Here is a 25406-nt window from a genome sequence, read left to right as displayed (position 1 = left end):
ACACCTTAGCCAAATACATTTCAACTCAGTTTTTCACAATTCCTGACATTTAATCCTAGTAAACATTCCCTATCTTAGGTCGGTTAGTATCACTACTTTATTTTAAGAATGTTAAATGTCAGAATAATAGTAGAGAGAATGATATATTTCAGCTTGTATTTCTTTCATCACATTCCCAGTGGGTCAGAAGTTTACATACACTCAATTAGTATTTGGTAGCATTGCCTTTAAATTGTTTAACTTGGGTCAAACGTTTCGGGTAGCCTTCCACAAGCTTCCCACATTAAGTTGGGTGAATTTTGGCCCATTCCTCCTGGCAGAACTGGTGTAACTGAGTCAGGTTTGTAGGCCTCCTTGGTCGCACACACTTTTTCAGTTCTGCCAACAAATTTTCGAAAGGGTTGAAGTCAGGGCTTTGTGATGGCCATACCTTGACTTTGTTGTCCTTAAGTCATTTTGCCACACTTTGGACGTATGCTTGGGGTCATTGTCCATTTGGAAGATCCATTTGCGACCAAGCTTTAAATTCCTGACTGATGTCTTGAGATGTTGCTTCAATATATCCACATAATTTTCCTGCCTCATGATGCCATCTATTTTGTGAAGTGCACCAGTTCCTCCTGCAGCAAAGCACCCCCACAACATGATACATCATCTCTAGGAGACAGAACGCGTCTCCTTCCTGAGCGGTATGACGGCTGCGTGGTCCCATGGTGTTTATACTTGCGTACTATTGTTTGTACAGATGAATGTGGTACCTTCAGGCGTTTGGAAATTGCTCCCAAGGATGAACCAGACTTGTGGAGGTCTACAATGTTTTTTCTGAGGTCTTGGCTGATTTCTTTTGATTTTCCCATGATGTCAAGCAAAGAGGCACTGAGTTTGAAGGTAGGCCTTGAAATACATCCACAGGTACACCTCCAATTGACTCAAATGATGCCAATTAGCCAGGAGTAATGGGCCAAAATTCACCCAAGTTATTGTGGGAAGCTTGTGGAAGGCTACCCGAAACGTTTGACCAAAGTTAAAAAATGTAAAGGCAATGCTACCAAATTCTAATTGAGCGTATGTAAACTTCTGACCCACTGGGAATGTGATGAAAGAAATAAAAGCTGAAATAAATCATTCTCTCTACTATTATTTAGACATTTCACATTCTTAAAATAAAGTGGTGATCCTAACTGACCGAAGACAGGGAATTTTTACTAGGATTAAATGTCAGGAATTGTGAAAAACTGAGTTGAAATGTATTTGGCTAAGGTGTATGTAAACTTCCGACTTCAACTGTACATAATTACCTCAATTACCTCGACACCGGTGCCACCCACATTGACACATTGACTCTTTACCGGTACCCCCTGTATATAGCCCCGCTTTTGTTATTTACTGCTGCTCTTTAATTATTTGTTAATCTTATCTCTTACTTTTTGGCAGATTTTCATAAAACTGCATTGTTGGTTAAGGGCTTGTAAGTAAGCATTTCACTGTAAGGTGAACACCTGTTTTATTTGGCGCATGTGACAAATAACATTTGATTTGATTGTATTTGATTTGACAGTGCCCTTCACACTAAAGCAAGATTTTGATAAAACTCAATCAGCTAGATTGTTTCTTACCTTTGTCAGAAGAGCCACATTTAGCCGTGTCCTTTAAAACAGCCTATAACTAATTACAAAAACACTATTCCTTGTGTTTTGATCTGTAGCGTATGCACAACTTCATAGCCTATTGTTTTATTGGTTTTTACTTTCCTAAAACAATAATTGTCCACCTCACGGTTCAGCTGTCAGAGATTTGAGCACTAAATGCATCAGGGCATTTCATGCTTAGGCTGGCTTAAGCATCTACTGTATTAATATGTTGTTTAATAAAATAAAGGAAGAGAAGTTAAGGCCTTGCCCCAGAGAGAGAGAGATAGAGATATGCCGGCGGCATGCTACGACACCAACATTAATTTATTTATACTTGTCAGATAGGCTACTACGTCTGCCTTCTGTAGCTCAGTTGGTAGAGCATGGTGTTTGCAACGCCAGGGTTGTGGGTTCGATTCCCACGGGGTTCAAATCCCACGGGGGGCCAGCAAAGAAAAAAAAAAATGTATGAAATGAAATGTATGCATTCACTACTGTAAGTCGCTCTGGATAAGAGCGTCTGCTAAATGTAAAAATGTCAGCTATACAGATATAGGCGTACAGAAAGAGGTTAATTTTCTATTAGAATAATTTTTACAAAGATAAGCATTATATTGTTAGATTATAGGAGTAACTCTGGTAGGCCTAAAACAATCTTCCACACCTCAAGTTCAACTGTCAGAGTCATTTGGAGGGTGCACTGCCTTCATACCATAGGCCTGAAGTATAATAGGCTACAAACCACACCACACCAAACCTTCACAAAAGTTTCTAAACTTTATTAAGGAAAATACGGGTAGGATATTATATTGCAACAAACACAACATTACAGTTGGAACATCATTTGGCCAACGAAAATGTCTCAACTGAATGGAACAAGGTATGCCTACAGAAAGCTACTTATAACCTATCTTAAACTAGTGTATAACATTTGGTGAGTAATTGACTCAAAGAGAGATAAAGACAATAGTTGATCAGTTTTGAACAAATTAATTTATTCCAAAATGAAAGAGAAGCAAGAGAGTGATAGAGAGATTTCCAAATTGTTTTCACTTTCAATTTCACTTACTTAGCTAGCAAATGCAGCTAGCTAGTTTAGCCTACTCAAACACCCTGCTCAAACAGAGAGATGATTTGTTAGCTAGCTGGCTATGACTATCCAACACAACACTGGAACTGTTCCAAGTCAAGGTAAGATTTTGGTTTTACAAATGTATTGCCACTTGGGCTTGCCGGTGTAAGTGCTAAACTGCTTATTGAATGTACACTGTAACGTTACTACATGATTCTAGTGGGTTTACTAACGAGTTAGTTATATTAGCTATGTTGACTATGATGTTACTTTAGCTAATATGGTGACAACGATGTAGGCTGTGTGTAGCGGTTATGATATGGTTTGGCTTGGAAAGGTTGTTTCGACCTGGTCATATACAGCTGATGTGTTGTGCATTGCAGTCCACATGCGAAGGGAAAAGGTGAGAGGAGGAGAGCGCATAAATGCGAGAAGGAATCCGATGTGGCTGCTATGAAAGTGAACTATGTTTACGTGTGATCATGGCTGTATTTATTCCGCCGATTTTGTTGAAAAACGTAAGCAAACTGAACGAAACGGGGATAAACATGCCAGAATTTGTCCAATAGAAACTCTTGTTTGCAACTGTTGGACTAATGATTACACTTTAGATCAGCTAGATGCATGCAAGAGTGTGCAAGGTGATATGGAAAGTGTCACTGTCTGTCCATGTGTCACTGTCTGTCACCTCAAATTTTTCTCTTCGACCTGTGTGCACCTATGTTGTAAACTTCCGATCATAGCCTAGGTTGTAGCAACCTCATGATGGGTAAAGGGAAAATTAGAGTATCATGTAGTAGCCTAAACCTATCTCTGTTATATTGAACTGGGGGAATGGAATATGAATGCCAGTCATCCAATATGCTGTAATAGAAATAAGGCCATGCTCATGAAAAAAAGTAATCATCCTCCCTCTTAAACGGCACCGACCGCCACTGCCTTGCACACCCGCAGCGCCCCAGTGGCTTTCCATAGACACCCTACACATTAAAATGCCAGTCACTTAGCAGACACTCTTATCCAGAGTGACTTACAGGAGCAAATAGGGTTAAGTGCTCAAGGGCACATCGACAGATTTTTCACCTAGTCGGTTCTGGGATTCGAACCAGAAACTTTTCCGATAACACGTTTATAAATTGCATGGCTGGGCAGTGGATCTGTGAAAGTAGTAGCCTAGTAGTAGTAGGGCGTTGCAAGTTAACGATGTAAATAATGGCACTTTCTATGAATGTACTGGCCATATGTAGGCCTATGTTGTCTAGTATAATATTGGTAGGATAGGCTATTACAATGGGAATTCCAAACCACCTGTTGTATAATTTATAGCATTTTACTTATCTCAACAATATTAGAAAAATTACTTTAGGTCTGCTTCAATGGCTTTTACAGGTTAGCATTGTTAAATGAGGACTAATGTCAAATGTTAACAAATGAATGGTAATATTCAATTAAATTGAAACTAATGCATTTTCAGGTGGTGTATAGTGTGATGTCCCTCAAAATGGTTTTCTTACATTTCAAATGATCCAAGTTCTTCCACCACTACATGTTCAGACTACATTCTGAGATAATATATGACAGTGCGGTTTTTATTACTATTATAGGCACTGTTTTATAGGCAACCTTAAGTCTGAATATTGATTAATTGAGCCTATGGTTCATGAAATATAGTTTAACCAATGTATGTTGCCTAATAAAGTGGGTTGTCAACAATTCAATAAAAAGAACTATTTTTAATAAAAAAATTATTTACCCTATTCTTAGTCCACCATACTTTTTGCTGACATATCAACCGCCTGGTGGAGCACATCTTTCCAAAATTCTTGCTGTTTCATTTGTTTACATTTTAGCTATTTATTTTCATATTCCTACTATTCTAGGTCTCTACTAACAGGAATGGTGTCATATTAATCCCTCACCAACTGCATTCCTGCCTTTTATCCCATATCTTTGGTGACTAATTTTGAGTTTTCTTACAGCCCTCTTGAGTGGGCAAAGTTAGAGTCCCACAACACTGAACTGCAGCAACCCAAAAGGATACAAATGATGTTAATTGATGCAGGAAGGCTGGGGAGTTGTTCAAGTGAAGATTTTTTTTCATATCCACTTCTAAGTCCATTGTCAAAACATGCACTATCAGCCGGTTGAGAATAGGGTTAAAGGGATAAAGAAATGTGAGTTCTAGTATATCAAATGTGCCCTTAGCACAGCTGCTAGAGAGTAATTATATACGTTTCCAACCTCAGCAGTTGTTTTGGGTTCCTTATGAAGGCATGATCCGCCCACATGTAGCCTAACACACCCCTAGACAGAATGGCAGGCATGTCCTTTCAATTAAGACATTTAATTTTTTTTTTAACCTTTATTTACCTAGGCAAGTCAGTTAAGAACAAATTCTTATTTCCATAAAGAGCTGAAAGGTGGCTGACATATATCAACCTGTTTATTGATACCTTCAAAAATGAATTCATTAGGAATAAGAGTTACTCCTGAAATATAGCAAACTATATGTTATTTTTACATATGTTGAATAACTGGATACTGGCCAGTCCTATTTTATATCTAGTGGACTAAAACGATGTAATAAATATGGTAATATCAGGCTACTTATCACACTAACACTATATGAAGATATGAAGACAAATGGATATGTAGGCTAAATCTGTTTGATATGTTGGTGAATTCTGTTTTAACGTTTATAGCCGAGGTAGCCCAGGCTACTTCAGAGCTATAGGTCCACAGGTCCATCAATCAATACCATGCCTCTGCTCTTGTTGATGAACAGGTTTCAGGAGCCTTGTGTTTATCATATTATATAGACTACCCGTTACTGGACTACAGTAGTTGGTAATTGAAGGCTGCGCCCTAGTTTGTGTCCAATCAGAGTGTATCTGCCGTGGAATGAATAAAGCAGCAATGCGTAAACAAGCGCTGGATCCTCCTCCGCTCCTTTCCTATCATCTATTCTGAAACCAGTTCCGTATTCAGTGCTAGCCTACATTAATGTAACATCGGCGCCCACATCATACAGCGTATATAGATAGAATTGTCGGATACGATCACACCATCTCGACCATGGATCCTTGAACCGGAATGTAAGAGATGCGTTTACTACTCGCTACTCAGAAGCCGAGAAAACGATGCTTGTGCGTATCTTTTTTTCCCCGTAGGTGCTGTGATAGTAAAGTTTGGGGTGGGTTGGGAATGCGATCATGTGTCATACGGGCTATCAAGTTCTAGACATGTGCTTTTTGGTCATAGTCAAATGTGTGCCGTGGCGCTGGTTTATTTATTATCTTAGTGATTGAATTATCTATGTACGGTCCCCACAGTTAGGCTGAATCTTAAGTCAGTTTTTCAGGGTATGATAAACTCACCATAATGTAATTCGCGCAATACCCTGGTTGACAGAATGACGCGTATGGTTTCCTGGTGATGATGAGGGACGTAAAAGCCCCAATTTTGTCACTGTAAAGGACACCATCCTCGATTTATTTCCTTACTGCCAATTGAGGATTTTTCAGCAATCAAATTTGTGACAATTATATCATATGACATTTCTTGTCAGAACATACTAGTCATAGGTTTACCTAAGCTAGTCAGTGGCGAGGCTGGTATTGAACTCTGGGATCATGCATTCAGCATAATGACCATAGCTAGCTAATAGCGAAAGCATAGATCTCGATTTTCTGTGTCGTTCCGCTTGAGTGGGCTAACCAAAGTAGCCTTTCTCCAAACTTTGGATTTGAAAATACTATTTCAATGATATTACTGCGACAGTGAAGGGGTTATACACTTATGTCATAACAATCTTTGGAAGGAACTAAAGTTGCTTTCGATTTTAAGAAAGCATAAAGGGGGCGGGGCATAAAGGTGAAACGTTACATGCACCTGTAGCCAGTGCTTGACTTGAAATGAAATAGGTGTCGGTACTCATTTGGGGTGCCGGTACTGTTCATATTTAGGTGCAGGAGCTCCACAATACTTTTGAGATAATATTCTATAAGAGGAACATGAGCTCAAGCAGTAGAACATTTTGAGGTGCCGGTACTTAGCTCAGGTTAGCTCCTGTCCAAGTCAAGCACTGCCTGTAGCTTATCCATGATATTTGTTTTGGTCAAATGTATTCTATTTCATGAAGTAATACAACTTTGCAATTTGCATTTGAATTTGTGGTAACACATTTTCAAATATCAAGCATGTAACCTGGGAAATACCCAAATTACGCTGATTTCTACTTTCATTCACAGACACCCACAGCACCACAGAGATGGAAATGCAGCACACTTGAAATCTCCCTGGAGGGGAAGCCTGAATTAAGATGAAGCGACTGAAGGGGAAAACCCAGAAGTGTGGAGCATTTCAGAAAGTCCTGTGAACTCTGACCTCCAGCCCCCATCTGCCATCATTCCTTTCCCCAAAATACACAACACTCTCATCCATCAACACTCCTGCTCTGGTCCAAGATGACCTCGCCGAGAAAGCACCTGGTCAAGGATTTCAACCACTTTATCACATGCTACGTGTGTAAAGGATACCTGATCAAGCCCACCACGGTGACAGAGTGCCTGCACACCTGTAAGCCCCCCCCCCCTTGTTCTCTCTTTCGCTCTCTCTCACTTTCTCACACTCACTCACTCACTCACTCACTCTCTCTCTCTCTCTCTCTCTCTCTCTCTCTCTCTCTCTCTCTCAGGTGCCTCATTCATGATGACATCATGTAATGTAGGCCTGTGGGAAATGGGAGCTGGCTATACCAGAAAAACACAAACACATTTTCACTATGTATAGGCTACACTATCTCCGGGCATATTTTTATGATTTCTATTTAGTTCTGCCTAATATATATGCATTATACCTAACTTCCCTTACTAGAAATGATATCTAACAATGATTTTATGCAGAAATGTCCTCAAGCTTTTTTTGGGGGGTGTAGTGTGACTTAAAAAACCAAATCTTTACGGCATCTATTGCACCACTAGAAAGTGCTAGAGTAGGAATCAACTGGCTGTCTTATTTGTTGTTTTATACCACAGCCTTGCACAGTCACAGCTATGAATTTTTAAAAAGCCCTCTGTTGATCTCATCGATGTCATATCCTGCATGATTTACAGATCGTATTACATGGCATCTTTCTCTATTTCTGCCCTCTCCATCTGAACTGGAGGTTTTATTGGAGGAGAACTGCAGATCTCGCTCCCGTGAATGACACATCTCAAGTGATCAGGGTAAAACACAGTCATCTGTGGGTTCAGTCACCATGACAACAAATATCCTCCACACAGAATAAGCTGTTTGTGTCCAATTTATTTGTTTGTTTGAGGGCAAAGTCACTTCTTTACTGTCATATTGACCCCTAGCCACAATCTCAATAATGAAAAATATCAGCAGCTGCCTAGTACAGTATGTTTTTGCTGTTGTATGATTTCTTTCAGTGTGTATGCCAGTATATTTCAGAGATCTCCAGCAAAATATATATATATGACATTAGTCCAGACTGTTTTTGTTGTAACATCTACTATAAATCAAATCAAATTGTATTGATCACATACACATATTTAGCAGATGTTATTGTGGGTGTAGCGAAATGCTTGTGTTCCTAGCTCCAACAGTGCAGTAATATCTAACAGTGCAGTAGTATCTACAAACGATTCACAACAATCCACACAAATTTAAAAGTAAAATAATGGAATTAAGAAATGTATAAATATTAGATAGAGCAATGTCGGAGTGGCATTGACTAAAATACAGTAGAATAGAATACAGTATATACAGTTGAAGTTGGAAGTTTACATACACCTTAGCCAAATACATTTAAACTCAGTTTTTAACAATTCCTGACATTTAATCCGAGTAAAAATTCCCTGTCTTAGGTCAGTTAAGAATGTGAAATGTCAGAATAATAGTAGAGAGAATTATTTATTTCAGCTTTTATTTCTTTCATCACATTCCCAGTGGGTCAGAAGTTTACATACACTCAATTAGTACTTGGTAGCATTGCCTTTAAATTGTTTAACTTGGGTCAAACGTTTCGGGTAGCCTTCCACAAGCTTCCCACAATAAGTTGGGTGAATTTTGGCCCATTCCACCTGACAGAGCTGAGTCAGGTTTGGTGTAACTGAGTCAGGTTTGTAGGCCTCCTTGCTCGCACATGCTTTTTCAGTTCTGCCCACATATTTTCTATAGGATTGAGGTCAGGGCTTTGTGACGGCCACTCCAATACCTTGACTTTGTTGTCCTTAAGCCATTTTCCACAACTTTGAAAGACCCATTTGCGACCAAGCTTTAAATTCCTGACTGATGTCTTGAGATGATGCTTCACTATATCCACATAACTTTCCTGCTTCATAATGCCCTCTATTTTGTGAAGTGCACCAGTCCCTCCTGCAGCAAAGCACCCCACAACATGATGCTGCCACCCCCGTGCTTCACGGTTGGGATGGTGTTCTTCGGCTTGCAAGCATCCCCCCTTTTTCTCCAAACATAATGATGGTCATTATGGCCAAACAGTTCTATTTTTGTTTCATCAGACCAGAGGACATTTCTCCAAAAAGTATGATCTTTGTCCCCATGTGCAGTTGCAAACCGTAGTCTGGCATTTTTATGGCGATTTTGGAGCAGTAGCTTCTTCCTTGTTGAGCGGCCTTTCAGGTTATGTTGATATAGGACTCGTTTTACTGTGGATATAGATACTTTTGTACCTGTTTCCTCCAGCATCTTCACAAGGTCCTTTGCTGTTGTTCTGGGATTGATTTGCACCTTTCTCACCAAAGTACGTTAATCTCTTGGAGACAGAACGCGTCTCCTTCCTGAGCGGTATGACGGCTGCGTGGCCCCATGGTGTTTATACTTGCGTACTATTGTTTGTACAGATGAACGTGGTACCTTCAGGCATTTGGAAATTGCTCCCAAGGATGAACCAGACTTGTGGAGGTCTACAATTTTTTTTCTGTGGTCTTGGCTGATTTCTTTTGATTTTCCCATGATGTCAAGCAATGAGGCACTGAGTTTGAAGGTAGGCCTTGAAATACATCCACAGGTACACCTCCAATTGACTCAAATTATGTCAATTAGCCTATCAGAAGCTTCTAAAGCCATGACATAATTTTCTGGAATTTTCCAAGCTGTTTAAAGGCACAGTCAATTTAGTGTATATAAACTTCTGACCCACTGAAATTGTGATACTGTGAATTATAAGTGAAATAATCTGCCTGTAAACAATTGTTGGAAAAATTATTTGTGTCATGCACACAGTAGGTGTCCTAACCGACTTACCAAAACTATAGTTTGTTAACAAGAAATTTGTGGAGTGGTTGAAAAACGTGTTTTAATGACTCCAACCTAAGTGAATGTAAACTTCCGACTTCAACTGTACATGATATCATGAGTAAAGCAGCATGTAAACATTATTTAAACATGATCAAAGTCACTAGTGTTCCATTATTGAAGTGGCCAGTGGTTCCAAGTCTATGTATATAGTACAGTATTCAGAATGCAATTACATCCGAATTACATGCAATTACACGTATATGTATAGGAAACGTCTGAAGAGAACATCTGCCACTATTATACACTACTGTGCACAGTGAGGTCTGTCTCATATGTGTCATGCGCAGTAGGTGGTGCTGGCTATTGAAAGAACATGCAAGATGTTGTCCTGACATATTGTTTCCCTTGGCAGTTATGGTTGATTGAGTATGACAGCAGTTCACTACTGTATGTTTGTGAGTATTGTTATGTAGGCTATAGGTCGGTGCATAGTGCATAAGTACATCGAGTATGCGTTGTGTTTACATGGCAATTGCTAGAGGGGAGACTGTGCCCTGTATTCCTGCAGATATTGTTGATCTGTGTTTTTATCTGACGATTTGATGACATCACGTCGTAGGATATAGGCTTAATCCGCAGGTCGGTATTGTATGGAATCGGTTTGTGTTCTTAAAAGAACGATAAGACTGTACATTATATACCACCTCATAGATGGTGTATGTGTGCATGTGTGCCTTATTGCACATACAATACGTGTACGTGCACGTGTGTGTGTGCTCTGTGGTATTGGCTGCAGCTGTCCTTGGCTGTGTGATAGATGTGTGATAGAACTGGCCAGGCTATACCCACTTTTTTTTTAATCTCCTTTCCAGTCCACAGTTTAAATTTCAACTGCAAGCCTGAGCTTCAAGGCTCAATAGACACTCTGATCTTTATCCAGTTGAAACTGTAGAAATGAGATATTAGAATGCTATTCCTTTTGGTTTTAAACTTCACTTTCAAATCAGAATCATTTTATTGTGGAGGTTATCTGAGAGAAAGGGATAAGAAAAGAGAAAATGCCGTCATCTTGGCATTTATTTAACACCGGAATGGTGTGATAAAAATCCATATTTACTTTAGGTCTGTATTTCGAGATGGTAAACTTGTCTTTGTCTCAATCTCCTTTATTCTGTCAACAGTTTGTAAAAGCTGCATCGTCCAACACTTTGAAGACAGCAACGACTGCCCCAAATGTGGCATCCAAGTCCATGAAACCAACCCTCTAGAGATGTTAAGGTAATACACCTAATTTGACATATTTGACAGAATCTTATCTGCGTTTATATTTTCCTTTTGAGAATCACAGGGTCGTAATGAATACTACTGAATAGATGAATATATCAAAACCATCAGTAAAGTAAAAACATGCTGGCCTTTGCACTACTGAACTGGCCATAGCCGGATTTTGGCAGTTTTTCTTCAGTTGTCTACTTGACTTGTGAGATTGTAAGGCTGGTGTGGGCTGGGCTGGGCTGGGCTGGGCTGGGCTGGGCTGGGCTGGGCTGGGCTGGGCTGGGCTGGGCTGGGCTGGGGGAGGATAGAGTGAACTTGAGCTTGGCTGCGGTAAGATCCAGGCAACAGCTGGACACCATTCTGGAGCCAAGGTCTCAGCTGAAGACCTCACCCAGTGCTCAGCCACCCAGCTACCCAGCCCACAGATGCAATGTCTGGGAATGTGTGTGTGGGTGTGTGGGGTTTGTGGTTGTGTGTGTGTGTGTGTGTGTAAGTGTACTTACTTTTATTCTTCCTTGACGTCTCATTCGATCGCCAGGTTGGACAACACTTTAGAGGAAATCATTTTCAAACTCGTGCCTGGGCTAAGAGAAAGTGAGTGATGTCATTTTAGTATCCACCAACATCAGATATACATCTTGCCTTTGATAGTAGGTCTAAGAGTTACTCAAGCTGTTTTCCATTTGACTTGAATGATATAACTCCTGCCCTGCAGGACTCTACAGTGCTATCATTGTGGGGGAATATAAATACTTTGCTGTGCTACCTGGAATTCTTATTTGGGAGCACTAGTGTCCCTAGAAAATAAATTATTGTAATGATTTCTTCGCTGTCCCTCAGCCTCAGCAGTATGCAAACACGTGGTGGCACAGAAAGAAAGTAAAAGGGAGAGCTTTTTCGGGAGATGAGCTTCAAAAGTAGCTAGGATTCATATAGGCCCAATGTAGGCTATATCGCAATCTAAAAAATCTATTGTTCTGGTGCTCCTAAACCCTGTATTTTGTAATTGCTGGCAATTCGTATCATTAAAGGGGCAATCTGCAGTTAGTACATCCATATTTGGACTCATAAATGAATGATATAAATCCATTGATTCTTGAAGAGTATAACTTCTAAATACCATAAGAGCTTAGTTCGACTGTTGTACCCCATCAGAAGCCAGAATATAAGCTGGTTTTTCCATTGTTTGTCAACAAAGTCAATGTAAACAAAGTAACACTGTATAGCCTCAAAACATGGTTAAAACTATAATCCTTGCATCCATAGCTCTGTCTATGAATTTGAGGGTTGTTATATTTCTCCAGCCCAGGGGAGAACGACTGCCCCCTCTCATTGAAGCCACGGTAGTTCAAGTCCAACCGTGTTATTGCAGGCATTGTTAGCAGAAAACAGGATCCCCATTATGGTGAATGGAAAAGACGTTAATATTCGTGGTCAATCTTCGTGTAAATATATAAATATATATATATTTTTAAAGACATTCATGGTACCAATAATTGCTACTAATACACCAGATGTACAGTATGTCCTTGAACCGATTATTTAAAAATCGCACAAAGAAGAAGTATCCTGAGAGGGTGCAGAACTGAGCTAGCCTACAACCTCACTTCCTGGAGTAGTTCAAACTCCACGAGACGCCATCTTAACCAACTTCATTTGGCTTCAATGCGTTACTGATTCTTCAAATAGGAATGAAAATGGTGTCACGTGATCAATGGTTTTGTCCATTTATATATACAGTCATTGCTCCAGCCCCATCCCTCAACCTTTTACTGAAACAGTGGCGGGGACAGCTTTGTTGTTATCATTCAGCTGCAGATTGCCGCTTTAATACCCCAAATATTTTTCATTGTGCTCCTAAATTTCTTTGTGTGCTCATATATTTTTCAACTTAGGAGCACACATTCTCCTTGTAATTGTTTTGTATCATAAAGCCCTGCCCTGTGTATTCATATCTTCTCTGTTTTTGCTTATTGACTAGAGGAACAACAGAAGGAGATTGAGTTCTGGAGGAGTCGAAAGTCGAAGGAGAACGGAGAAGGTAAAAGATCTGCATTAGTGCCCATGAAGACCAAGACCCTCAGGGGGGACCAGAATGAACCTTGGGCTTGGGTGTGCAGAAGTGGGCTGTGATTGGTTATTGAGGTGAAAGGTTAAGAGGCTCTATGTGGGAGACAGATCAGCAAGGCGACAAAGAGAGAAGGAGTTATAGTACGACTTAGGTTCCATTGTTGCAGTGGCGCACGACCGTAGGTGGCTGTGAGTCATATGAGGCTGAGAGGGAGAGAAGGAAGAAGAGGAGGAGGGACAGCACACTCTACAAGGCATCGACAAGATTAGCCTGTTGATGAGGTATAATACAGTTGGGGAATAAATCAGATGGAAACCACAGGATGACTAAAGGGGGATGGATTCAGTCCGACAGACTTAAATGCCATCTCCATGACAATGTGATGACAGACAATTTGTCCCAAAGGTCTTACCTTATGATTTTGCATTTCTAAGTGAAAAGCGAAATACATCAGTATCAATCAAACCCATGCTTATTGTGAAGTGTCTTTTCACAGTTTTAAACGAATTCAAGGAAAGCAAACTGAACTTGTGTCCGCACAGTGCGTGCTCATGTTCACACACATGTATAACATGCTTATCCATTTCTTTGTCATAGAAGATGGCCCCCGATCAAAGAGGTCTAGGCTGGATGCCGATAATGATGATGGTGGAGATGGAGACTACCACAGGAGTGACCCTCAGATAGCCATCTGTCTGGATTGTCTACGCAACAACAGCCTGGTGGAAGAGAACATTGTTAGGGTAAGTTGTGGTGGAGAGCTCTATCTGTAGCGCCTCTCTGCTGCTCTTTCCTTCACGTTCACCCTCTTCCCTGTCTCCCTAACCTCTTTTAGGCTGATTGGGTTAGGTACAGTGTTATGAAGCTAACTCCGTTACGTCCCTCTAACCGTCTAACACCTCAGAATGTGAGTTTAGTAGAATATAGATAGGCGATGACGCTGTGGTTTTTCCTTTATTTCCTGGGCTGCCATTGAAAGCAGGTCACTCAGTCAGACACGCTCCTCTATCAGCAGGTGTTAATCCAGTCCATCACTAATTAGGCAGTTGTTTTCATTAAAATAGTGGTCCTCGTTATAACAGTGGTGTTGCTGTTCGTAATTGGTTGGCAGAACAGTGAATATGTGGAGAGAGGAGAGGCTCATCATGGTTTCAAATCGAGGCATACTACATACAAAAAAAAGGAGGGTTCCTCAAGGGTTCTTTGGGAAGGGTGGTGGTTCTATGTGGAACCATACTGAACCAAATAACCCTTTGAACCCTTCAATGGTTCTTTGCACTTTTAAAAAGGGTTATTTCCTCTTTTTGTGATAATTAAGATGTAGGGGCAGTGGCTCATCATATTATTTTGGGGCGTGGTTTGTGCAGAGCTCTTTTTGTGCAACCGTGAGTGAGTGTCATTCCAGTTGATCAAATCTGTTGTGTTATTCTATTACATGTTATATATGCCTATGGCTTGTGACGGTGTCTTGTGAAAGACTCGCATATGGCCTTGTGTCAATTAAGAACGGTTGACTAAGTCAGTAGTTCTCAATTCTCTCCTCAGGGACCCTAAGGCAGTTCCAGAGCTAGCACACCTGATTAATAAACACAATAATAAAACCTATGGAATTTTAGCAATATAATATGGCTATTAAACCAGAATATTAAACCATATATGGTTTTACAAAGAACCTTTGAGATTGAGAAAGGTTATTTATAGAACCATTCTCCATAAAGGTTATATATAGGACCATAGAAAAGGTCCTATATATTGTTTTTAGTGTGTATAGAAGGAGTTTCTCTGTACCAAAAGGTTGCTATCAAATGCACTAACTATTCCTAATTACACATTTGTTTAACATTTTTTATTTTACCATAAAATGGCTGTTTCAATGTTTGTATTGCATGCTCTTCACATAAGTAAAAGAAATGGGAGATGTACCTGAATCATTAAAGTAATCTTCTGAACCTCCTCTCTAGGGCTTAATGAAGAAATTTATACGCTGCTCGACTCGAGTGACAGTCGGAACAATCAAGAAGTTTCTCAGCTTGAAGTTAAAGCTTCCAAGTTCTTATGAGGTAACAAATTAAGCTTTTGTATGCGCTCTATACCCTTTCGTATGTATCTACTGTACTACAGATATTAAGCCATATATTCTATTGAATATTTATCCCTTTATGTCAGTTTTGTTTGGGCCTCACATACAGTAGCTGTTCCTGCAGAGTCTCTCCTGTGTGTTTAGTGTTGTGGGTAAAAGTTCTGGCATTGTTATCAGGCCCCCTGCTGTACTGGGTCTGTCCTTAAGGCTTCAGCATGCTTCGGTTCGGCTAGCGCCTAGCCGAAGGAGTGCGCTTGCATACTCCTTTAAAATACCTGTGCTTGAAAACGAGAAAAAGCGGCAATAGTGACGTTTTTGCCGAGGAGATCTTAGTCACGCAATTTTACATCTAACTGAGATGTTTAGTGCAGTATTTCTCAAGTGAAAAAATGTGCATGAAAAGGAGTCATCTCTCGTTGAATGACAACACACACAACACAAACATGCAAGAATCCCTATTCTTGACCAATGATCAACAAGGGGGCATAGACTTCGGCTCCGAACTTCGGCTTGCCTCGAGATTTTTTTTGTGTGCGTGCAGCATTCTGTAAATATTGGTGCATTGTGGGAAAATGTTGGCGGGGAAAGAATTTCTGTATTTCGAATGGTACTGTTATTCCACCCCACAAAATACAGTACCGTACCGTATTTTTGGAGCGCCAAAAACCTTTTGACCATGCATGGTATTGTTGTTTCTAACTTATTAAAGGGATACTTTGGGTTTTCGGCAATGAGGCCCTTTATTTTGGGGCGGCAGGTACCCTAGTGGTTAGAGCGTTGGACTAGTAACCAAAAGGTTGCAAGATCGAATCCCCAAGCTGACATTGTAAAAATCTGTTGTTCTGCACCTGAACAAGGCAGTTAACCCACTGTTCCTAGGCTGTCATTGAAAATAAGAATTTGTTCTAAACTGACTTGCCTAGTTAAATAAAGAAAATGATCTTCTTCCCCAGTGTCAGATGAACTCCTGGATTCCATTTTTATGTCTCTCTGTCCAGTATGAAGGACGTTAGAGGTTGTTTCACGAGCCAATGATAACTAGCGTTAGCGCAATGACTGGAAGTCCATGGGTATCTACTAGCACTTGCAGTGGCGCCCATTCTTTTACAGATCTCCCCTTACTTTCAATCAGTAAAATATTTTTTCAATGCCTAAGGCACTTCTTCAGTCACATTCCTGAAGCCCAAGAAACAAACACTTAGCTTCCTAGTACATATGGACATTTAAAAAGGTTTAGGAATTACTTTTTTGAAGGTTACTGTAAAAATGATTTATTCAATAAAATCTTTTTGACATTGATGACAGGCACATGAGCCACCAGAGCTTGTGCCCCCCCCCCCACATGGCTTTAAGACCATGTGGATGGTTCAGAGCGGATGGGGAGGCTATATTTTGGACAGATTTTGGAGAGAGTGAAACCTCTCGCTTCGCGTCTTCCTCTCTGGCTGAGAGCACTGAGGTACAGTACGGCTGAGAGCGCATCGACGCAGCTTTTCTCTCAAAACAGTGCAGGAGTGAAGATGGCTGTAGTAGATGGATTATGGGTAGATAACTGCTGTTTGACTTGACATGAAACTAAACTAGAGTTTTTAATCCCGTTGCTGAGCTAATGCATAGCAGCTAATTGCTGTATGACATGTGTTTGTAGAATTTGAAGCCCTATTGACTGAGATGAATGAAGCTACAGCAGCAAGGTGATAATAGATGGAGTTAATTTTGCTTGTTTTTACTGATCCTCAAATTGTATTTTTTAAATATTTTTTTGTAGAAAGGCAGTAAATGATCAGTTTTATAAATAATTCCTAGGTTTAGCTGAAATGACGGCCCCTATTTGAGTCCTGGGTCCTTTTGTTTTCTGCTTGTTGGAGATTTGTCTAGCTCTAGTCTTCCTCTCAAGCAGCGTATACTCTCACTATGTCCCGCCGTCTACCTCTTAGTCACCAGCCTCTGTGTCCCCTCACAGCTAGACGTCCTATGCAACGGGGAGATCATGGGAAAAGACCACACCATGGAGTTCATCTACATGACGCGGTGGAGACTTCGCGGTGAAACCGTAAGTAAGCCCCAAATGATATCAATGCCCACCCTCCTGTTCCCCTCATTTTGAAAGACGCTAAGCCCTGTACCTTTCTAGCCATGGGGATAAACTGTGGCTGCTGAATGATGGTCCTGGAGTCTAGTCTCCATGTGAGTCACTGCTTGCTTGGCTTTAAAGCTGATTAGACGTCTGAAGTCCACCACCACTCGTGTGCCACTCTACTGTATAATCTGCCACAGCAAGCAGGAATTCTTTTGATTTAACCTTTATTTAACTGGGCAAGTCAGTTAAGAACAAATTCTTATTTACAATGACGGCCTACACTGGCCAAACCCGGACGACACTGGGCCAATTTTGCTCCGCCCTATGGGACTCCCAATCACGGCCGGTTGTAATACAGCCTGGATTCGAACCAGGGTGTCTGTAGTGACGCCTCTAGCACTGAGATGCTGCGCCACTCGGGTGCCCCATTCGGGAGGATGTACCAGTGGCACGGTTAATAGAGCTGATTAAGGGCATAAACGTAACCAAGCAACCCAAGTCCTTTGCACAGTATGCTAGGCTAACTAACACACTTCAGCTTGACCTCAAAAGCACTTTTGCTGGCCAGGCGCCTTGGCTGCTAATTTCATTGCTGATGATTGTCACTTTTGGATGGGCTGGTCGGGGCTCTGGCAGCACGGGGTCAGGTCTTGAATCGCTGTATTGGTCCAGGGAGACAGGTGAGGAAAGCAGTGAAGGCCCCTGACAGCTGCCCCAGCAGGGTGCCTGTTCCTAGGCTCATTGCCTGACACTCTCCTCTTCCACAGCCATAGCTCATCACCACTGGCTCAATAGAGGGGCCTTTTAATGAAGGCGTCCTGTTAGCAGCAGCAAAGACCATTTCTGTCCTAGTTTGGTTTCAACATATAGTACAACGCACCTAAGGCCTCGTAAACTGTACCGTTTTAATAGTTCAATTAATTCCCCCGTTTTGAATGATACTATGCTAAGAGAATACATTTATAATAAGAGTTACATGGAGAAAATCGGACCTCTTTGAAATGAAAATGGATGGCCATCCCTGCAGCAAAATGTATTTTTACCTAAAACCTCCCTGAAAACCAAAAAAATATAAAAAGTGACCCTCCCCTACACCCAAAAGAATAATTAAAACAAAGTGGATAGCAGAGAACATGTCTACCGTTTACCCTCACTTCTTGGACAGACCAGAGCCTTAGATATGCAGTTAGAAACAGTTTTTCATCCTGTAAGCATTACATGGCAACATGGGAATTTTGATAGCACACAGAGCTGCGGGCCAGAAGGTTGTGGGATTGCAGAGCACCATGGACAAGAGTAGGGGTGGAAATATCTATTTTATAGTAAAGGATTCCATGAATCTATCATCTGTTTTACAGGTCTGAGAAAAAATTGCCTTTTTATAAACATTTCATGCAATTCTACATCATTTTACATGTTAGCGGAATCTTTTTTTAATACCACACAAATGAACTAAGAATGGACAGAGAGATAGACCTATGTGATCAACTTATCATATTTCTCCAATGCCAAATCAGTGTAACGAAACTGTCCCTGTTTGCAAATTAGGAATCTGAGCATGGTACATTCAAAAGTTAGGCCTACCGTTCCACCCCAGACAGAGTAGGCCTACCGATGCAGAAGAATGTAAGCTTTAACTGCTAAGCTACTCTTCCACCGTGGCTTAACCCAACGAGAGGTCACAAGTGTTTGTGTAAGTGCTGTCTGGGTTTAAACGTATTTTATTGTACGGAACGTGAATAGCTTACATTTATATTTTAGCAGACGCTCTTATCCAGAGCGACTTACAGTAGTGAATGCATACATTTTTTTATTTCCCCCCCCCCACACTGGTCCCCCTTGGGAATCGAACCCACAACCCTGGCGTTGCAAACACCATGCTCTACCAACTGAGCCACACGGGACCAGCTTAATAAGTTGATAGTGACAAAAATGGATTACTTTTCAAGCAAAGTCAGCCTCTGAATGTCAAAGAAATTAAACAATGATATCCCTATATGCGTTGGAGTCACGGTTTTCCCAGGTATTTTAAAGCTTGTTTCTAGCATAAAGCATCACGGACCAAAGGGCTGATATAGATAGTTTTATATAATCGGATCTGTAAAAACAAATACAAATCTTAAGCTAACAAGGTAGGCCTGTGCTTTTTGCCATTTTCTTTCATAAAAGGTGGGCCTATGGCATACCCTCTCATACCCCCTCAATTCGAGATTTGGTTTTAACTTCACTGATACGGGAGGAGGCTATTTAAAGAGGGCATAGTGGGTGGATGAATTGACTGATAAATCTATGGAAATAGCAGCCTATAGCCTAATTTAATCTGTCTAACAGGTAGGCCTACCTCTTATTTCTAAAATAGGAAGAAATAGGCTCCAACACAAAGCTGGAGCCTACCAGTTGTTAGTAAAGTCTAATTAAAATGAATACGGTTTAAATGAATTATACTTACTCGAATTTGCCTACTTTCAGCACCATGAGCTGTCCATTTCCGATAGATTGTACTGTGGCTGCTGCTTCAAGTTTCAGCACCACAATGGAAGTTACTCGAATCTGATTGATTGAACTCGATCTCTGATAAATACATCATGGGCAAGAAACATATTGTTTTTAATAAAAATCTATTATAGTAATAGCAAGCTACAAAGTTTGATCAGCAAGAGCAGAGCAGGGTTAGAATATCCATTGCGGTATGCAATGCAGCCTAGTTTTATTTAGCATCCCAGCAGCTATCTTAGAAATATACGTTTGTTCTGGGCTTCTCAGAGCATGCACTTCATAGCCTATAGCCTAAAGACTATGGATAATTTGATTGAGACATCACTAAATAGCCTATAGACGCAATTGATATTGTGTGCCCAGCAGAGAATCAGAGATGAGGGGCGGAATCAGGCACACATCGACATACAGTGCATTTGGAAAGTATTCAGACCCCTTGACTTTTTCCACATTTTGTTACGTTACAGCCTTATTCTAAAATGGATTAAATAAAAAAATGTCCTCATCAATCTACAAACAATACCCCATAATGACAAAGCGAAAACAGGTTTTTAGAAATGTTTGCAAATCTATAAAAAATTAAAAACAGAAATACCTTATTTATTCAGACCCTTTGCTATGAGACTCGAAATTGAGCTCAGGTGCATCCTGTTTCCATTGATCATCCTGTTTCTACAACTTGATTGGAGTCCATCTGTGGTAAATTCAATTGATTGGACATGATTTGGAAAGGCACACACCTGTCTATATAAGTTGACAGTGTATGGCAAAAACCAAGCCTTGAGGTCAAAGGAATTGTCCTTAGAGCTCCAAGACAGAATTGTGTCGAGGCACAGATCTGTGGAAGAACACAGTGGCCTCAATCATTCTTAAATGGAAGAAGTTTGGAACCACCAAGACTCTTCCTAGAGCTGGCTGCCCGGCCAAACTGAGCAATCGGGGGTTGAGGGCCTTGGTAAGGGAGGTGACCAGGAACCCGATGGTCACCCTGACAGAGCTCCAGAGTTCCTCTGTGGAGGTGGGAGAACCTTCCAGAAAGATAACCATCTCTGTAGCACTTTACCAATCAGGCCTTTATGGTAGAATGGCCAAAAGGCACCTAAAGGACTCTCAGACCATGAGAAACAAGATTCTATGGTCTGATATAACCAAGATTATACTCTTTGGCCTGAATGTCAAGCGTCACATCTGGAAGAAACCTGGCATCATCCCTACGGTGAAGCATGGTGGTGGCAGCATCATGCTGTGGGGGATGTTTTTCAGGGGCAGGGACTGGGAGACTAGTCAGGATCGAGGGCGAGATGAACAGAGAAAGGTACAGAGAGATCCTTGATGAAAACCTGCTCCAGAGTGCTCAGGACCTCAGACTGGGGCGAAGGTACACCTTCCAACAGGACTATGACCCTAAGCTCACAGCCAAAACAATGCAGGAGTGGCTTCGGGACAAGTCTCTGAATGTCCTTGAGTGGCCCAGCCAGAGCCCGGACTTGAACCCGATTGAACATCTCTGAAGAGACCTGAAAATAGCTGTGCAGCGACGCTCCCCATCCAACCTGACAGAGCTTGAGAGGATCTGCAGAGAAGAATGGGAGAAACTCCCCAAATACAGGTGTGCCAAGCTTGTATTGTCATACCCAAGAAGACTTGAGGCTGTAATCGCTGCCAAAGGTGCTTCAACAAAGTACAGAGTAAAGGTTCTGAATACTTATGTAAATGTAATATTTCCAATGTTTTTTTTAATACATTTGCAATTTCTAAAAACCTGTTTTTGCCTCGTCATTATGGGGTATTGTGTGAAGATTGATGAGGAAAAAACGATTTATTCAATTTTAGATTAAGGCTTTAACGTAACAAAATGTGGAAAAAGTCAAGGGGTCTGAATACTTTCCAAATGCACTGAATAGCCTAATAAGCAAGTAATTCTAAAACACTGAGAAATATTGGAATTTCATCAATTACAAATTACATGACCCTCCCCTGGACTGAAATTGAAAAAGCATGACCCTCCCCTATTTTCCTCCAGTTAACCATTCTGTAAATGTCGATCCATCCCTAATTTAGGCTTGCATTAAATACAGATTTTGGCAAGCTTAAAATAACCTTGTCCTCAGGCCTTATGCAGAACATTCTGATGCCAAGAACAGAGTCCCAGGAAGGAATCAGTAAAGCGCTTTTAGCTTAGAAGAACTATATCCAGTGAAGAGATCCATGTTAAAAAAAATAAAAAAATCAGATGACAGTATTACTGATCTCACATGACCAAATTTGTCATCAGGGCCAGATCGTCCCACTTTGATTGTACCAGACAGGGATAATCTGATTGGTCTTTTAGGAATTCTCTATCTGTGCAGAATATGTGACAGCTCTGTGATGCCAAGAATGAATTCCTGTCCTCCCCTGGACCAAATGACCAGGAACTGGGTCAGTGTGGGCCGACTCATTTCCGTTCTCTTTGGGATTGTACATAAGTGTCTCCTGCCTACCGCTGCTGTCTGCCTGCCTGCCTGTCTAAAAATAGGGCTGCTGCATGTGATGTCTGTGGAGTGTGTCTTTCACTTTCACCTGCTCTGGCATCAGACTCATTCTCTCCTCATCACACTCCCACCGCTCTGCACTCACCTGCATTAGTGCTCTTCTCTCACTGCAGAACATCTTACTGTAGCTACGAAGCTACAATCTGTAGAGATTGTGTTGTTTTTGTGTTCTAACTAGCAAGTTCCCCTGTAAGTGTACTGTATATATAGTATTGTTACAATGCTAGAACATCTACGTTCCTTACTCTCTGATTACTGTCTCCATTGTAATGGATTCTGTCCAAGGGTGATCAGTGTCATCTCTCTCTTTCAGGACTACCCAATGGTACTAGAATATCGGCCACGGATAGACTTTGGTTGACGGAGGGAGACGTGGGACTACTCCTGCACTAACAGCCCATTGACAGACTACACAATGAATGGATGTGCCTGGCACAAGAGACAAGGAACACACATCTTCTTATCATCTGCATGCAGTAATCCGTGATTGCCTCTAATCTCATTCTGTTCTCTTACGTGATCCTTCAGTTTCACTGTCTGCGTTTCATTTTTCAAAAAACGCATCAAGGGTTTGAGAACATGCCTGCGTATCATGACGTATTGATTCTTCAAAAAAGTACCGAAATGTAATTGACTGAAGAGTGAAGACATGCCCTTTAATTCTACAGCACATTGAAGCGTCCCTAATAATACAAGGTGAAATTACTAGTAGTCTGTTGTTACGCAACACAACAGAGATATTGCAAGACAGGTGTGCACTGGCAAACGGCTCATAATATTCCACCTTATCTATGCTGGATTTAGTGTCTTACATGGATCCCTCCCTTACTCCTGTTTTTAACTACGGTAGTGCCTTTCCCCACATGCCTCTTTCAGTGCAGTGCCCTTCGAAATTCAAACTGCTTTTCATATGAAATCCCTAATAGTGAATTCAACAGCCCCAATATATAGCCTACATACAACTACAAGGAAGCTATGGATACCATACCTACCATATCCCTATCTCAATAAGCTATATTCTTCCATTCCATTTCATTTTGATGTTATTACCGCATATAAAGCAATACAAGTACTGTAAGACTAGATTTGGTGGAAGAAGGTTAGAAGAAGCTGAATATCACCTACACTGTCTGAAATGTGTAGCTGTGTGTTTGTGCACTATGTAAACGTATTGGGCATTATTGTTGACTTGTACATAGCAGAGATTTGTATAGACTGTTTACTACTATGCTTTATGTCCTACTGGATGGCTTAACATTAATTTATTGTTGTTGCCGTATAGAAACTGTCCAGACTGTCGTTACAGGGTCCCATAACCCTTGCCATTTGTATCTAATGGTGGATCAGTACACAAGTGCTTTAAATGCTTTTTCCCTCTTCGCATACAGTGCCTTCAGAAAGTATTCACACCCCTTGACTTTTTCCAAATGTTTTTGTGTTACAGCCTGAATTTAAAATAGATCACATTGAGATTTTGTGTCACTGGCCTACACACAATACCACATAATGTCAAAGTGGATTTATGTTTTCCCGAGAAAAAAAAATCTGATTAATAAAAAATGAAAAGCTGAAATGTCTTGAGTCCATAAGTATTCAACCCCTTTGTTATGGCAAGCCTAAATAAATGATGGATTAACAAGACAGATAATAAGTTGCATGGACTTTGCATAGTGTTTAACATGATTTTTGAACGACTACCTCACCTCTGTACCTCACACATACAATTATCTGTAAGGTCCCTCGGTCAAGCAGTGAATTTCAAACACAGATTTAACCACAAAGACCAGGGAGGTTTTCCAAAGAAGGGCACCTATTTGCAGATGCGGGGAAAAAAAACAGACATGGAATTTCCCTTTGAGAATGGTGAAGTTATTAATTATACTTTGGATGTTGTATCGATACACCCATTCACTACAAAGACCAAGGCATCCGTCCTAACTCAGTTGCCGAAGATGAAGGAAATCGCTCAGGGATTTTACCATAAGACCAATGGTGACTTTAAAACAGTCACAGAGTTCAATGGCTGAAAACATTGTAGTTACTTGACAATACTACCCTTAATGACAGAGTGAAGAGAAGGAAGCCTTTACAGAATAAAAATATTCTAAAACCTGCATCCTGTTTGCAATAAGGCACTAAAGTAAAACTGTAAAAAATGGGGCAAAGAAATTAACTTTACGTCCTAAATACAGGGCATTATGTTTGGGGTAAATCCAACACAACACATCACTGAGTACCACTCTTCATATTTTCAAGCATTATGGTGGATGCATCATGTTATAGGTATGCTTGTCATTTGCAAGGACTAGGGAGTAAAATAAATGGAATAGAGCTAAGCACAGGCAAAATCCTAGAGGATAACATCGTACAGTTTGCTTTCCAACAGACAGTGGGAGACAAATGCACCTTTCAGCAGGACAATAACCTAAAACACAAGGCCAAATACACTGGAGTTGCTTACCAAGATGACATTGGTAAGCAGTGTTGACTTAAATCGGCTTGAAAATGGCAAGACATGAAAATGGCTGTCTAGGATAGATCAACAACCAACTTGGCAGAGCTTGAAGAATTTAGAAAAGAATCATGTGCAAATTGTACAATCCAGGTGTGAAAAGCTCTTAGAGACTCACTCACAGTTGTAATCGCTGCCAATGGTGATTCTAACATGTAGTGACTCAGGGGTTTAAATACTTATGTAAATGAGATATTTCTGTATTTCATTTTCAGTACATTTGCTAAAATGTAAAAATATATGTTTTCACTTTGTCATTATGGGGTATTGTATTTAGATGGGTGAGAAAAATATCAATTTTGAATTCAGGCTGTAACCCAACATTTGGAATAAGTCAAGGGGTATGAATACTTTCTGAAGGCACTGTATACCATTCATCTTTTTCT

General features: G+C 40.7%; 1 protein-coding gene across 4 annotated transcripts; it reads left to right on the top strand.

The window, feature by feature from the left end:
• The first annotated feature begins 5528 nt into the window (after nt 1-5528).
• Nucleotides 5529-24073, top strand: LOC106589380 (polycomb group RING finger protein 5-B). 4 transcript variants are annotated; one of them, XM_014179273.2, is made up of 9 exons: nt 5529-5798; nt 6954-7281; nt 11154-11250; nt 11786-11841; nt 13229-13288; nt 13919-14061; nt 15280-15378; nt 17362-17451; nt 22822-24073. In XM_014179273.2, exons 2-9 carry the CDS (start codon nt 7170-7172, stop codon nt 22867-22869), a joined length of 705 nt encoding a protein of 234 aa, XP_014034748.1. In that variant the 5' UTR covers nt 5529-5798; nt 6954-7169; the 3' UTR covers nt 22870-24073. The 4 variants fall into 4 exon arrangements, with proteins under 4 accessions (XP_014034748.1, XP_014034745.1, XP_014034746.1 ...); XM_014179270.2 differs by having other exon boundaries at nt 13916-14061; XM_014179271.2 differs by having other exon boundaries at nt 5585-5849; nt 13916-14061.
• Nucleotides 24074-25406: the final 1333 nt, after the last annotated feature.

Source organism: Salmo salar, chromosome ssa28 (genome assembly GCF_905237065.1).
Source record: "Salmo salar chromosome ssa28, Ssal_v3.1, whole genome shotgun sequence".
Taxonomy (NCBI): Eukaryota; Metazoa; Chordata; class Actinopteri; order Salmoniformes; family Salmonidae; genus Salmo; species Salmo salar.
Note: the sequence above shows the minus strand (reverse complement) of the source record. Positions and strands in the feature narration are given on the sequence as shown.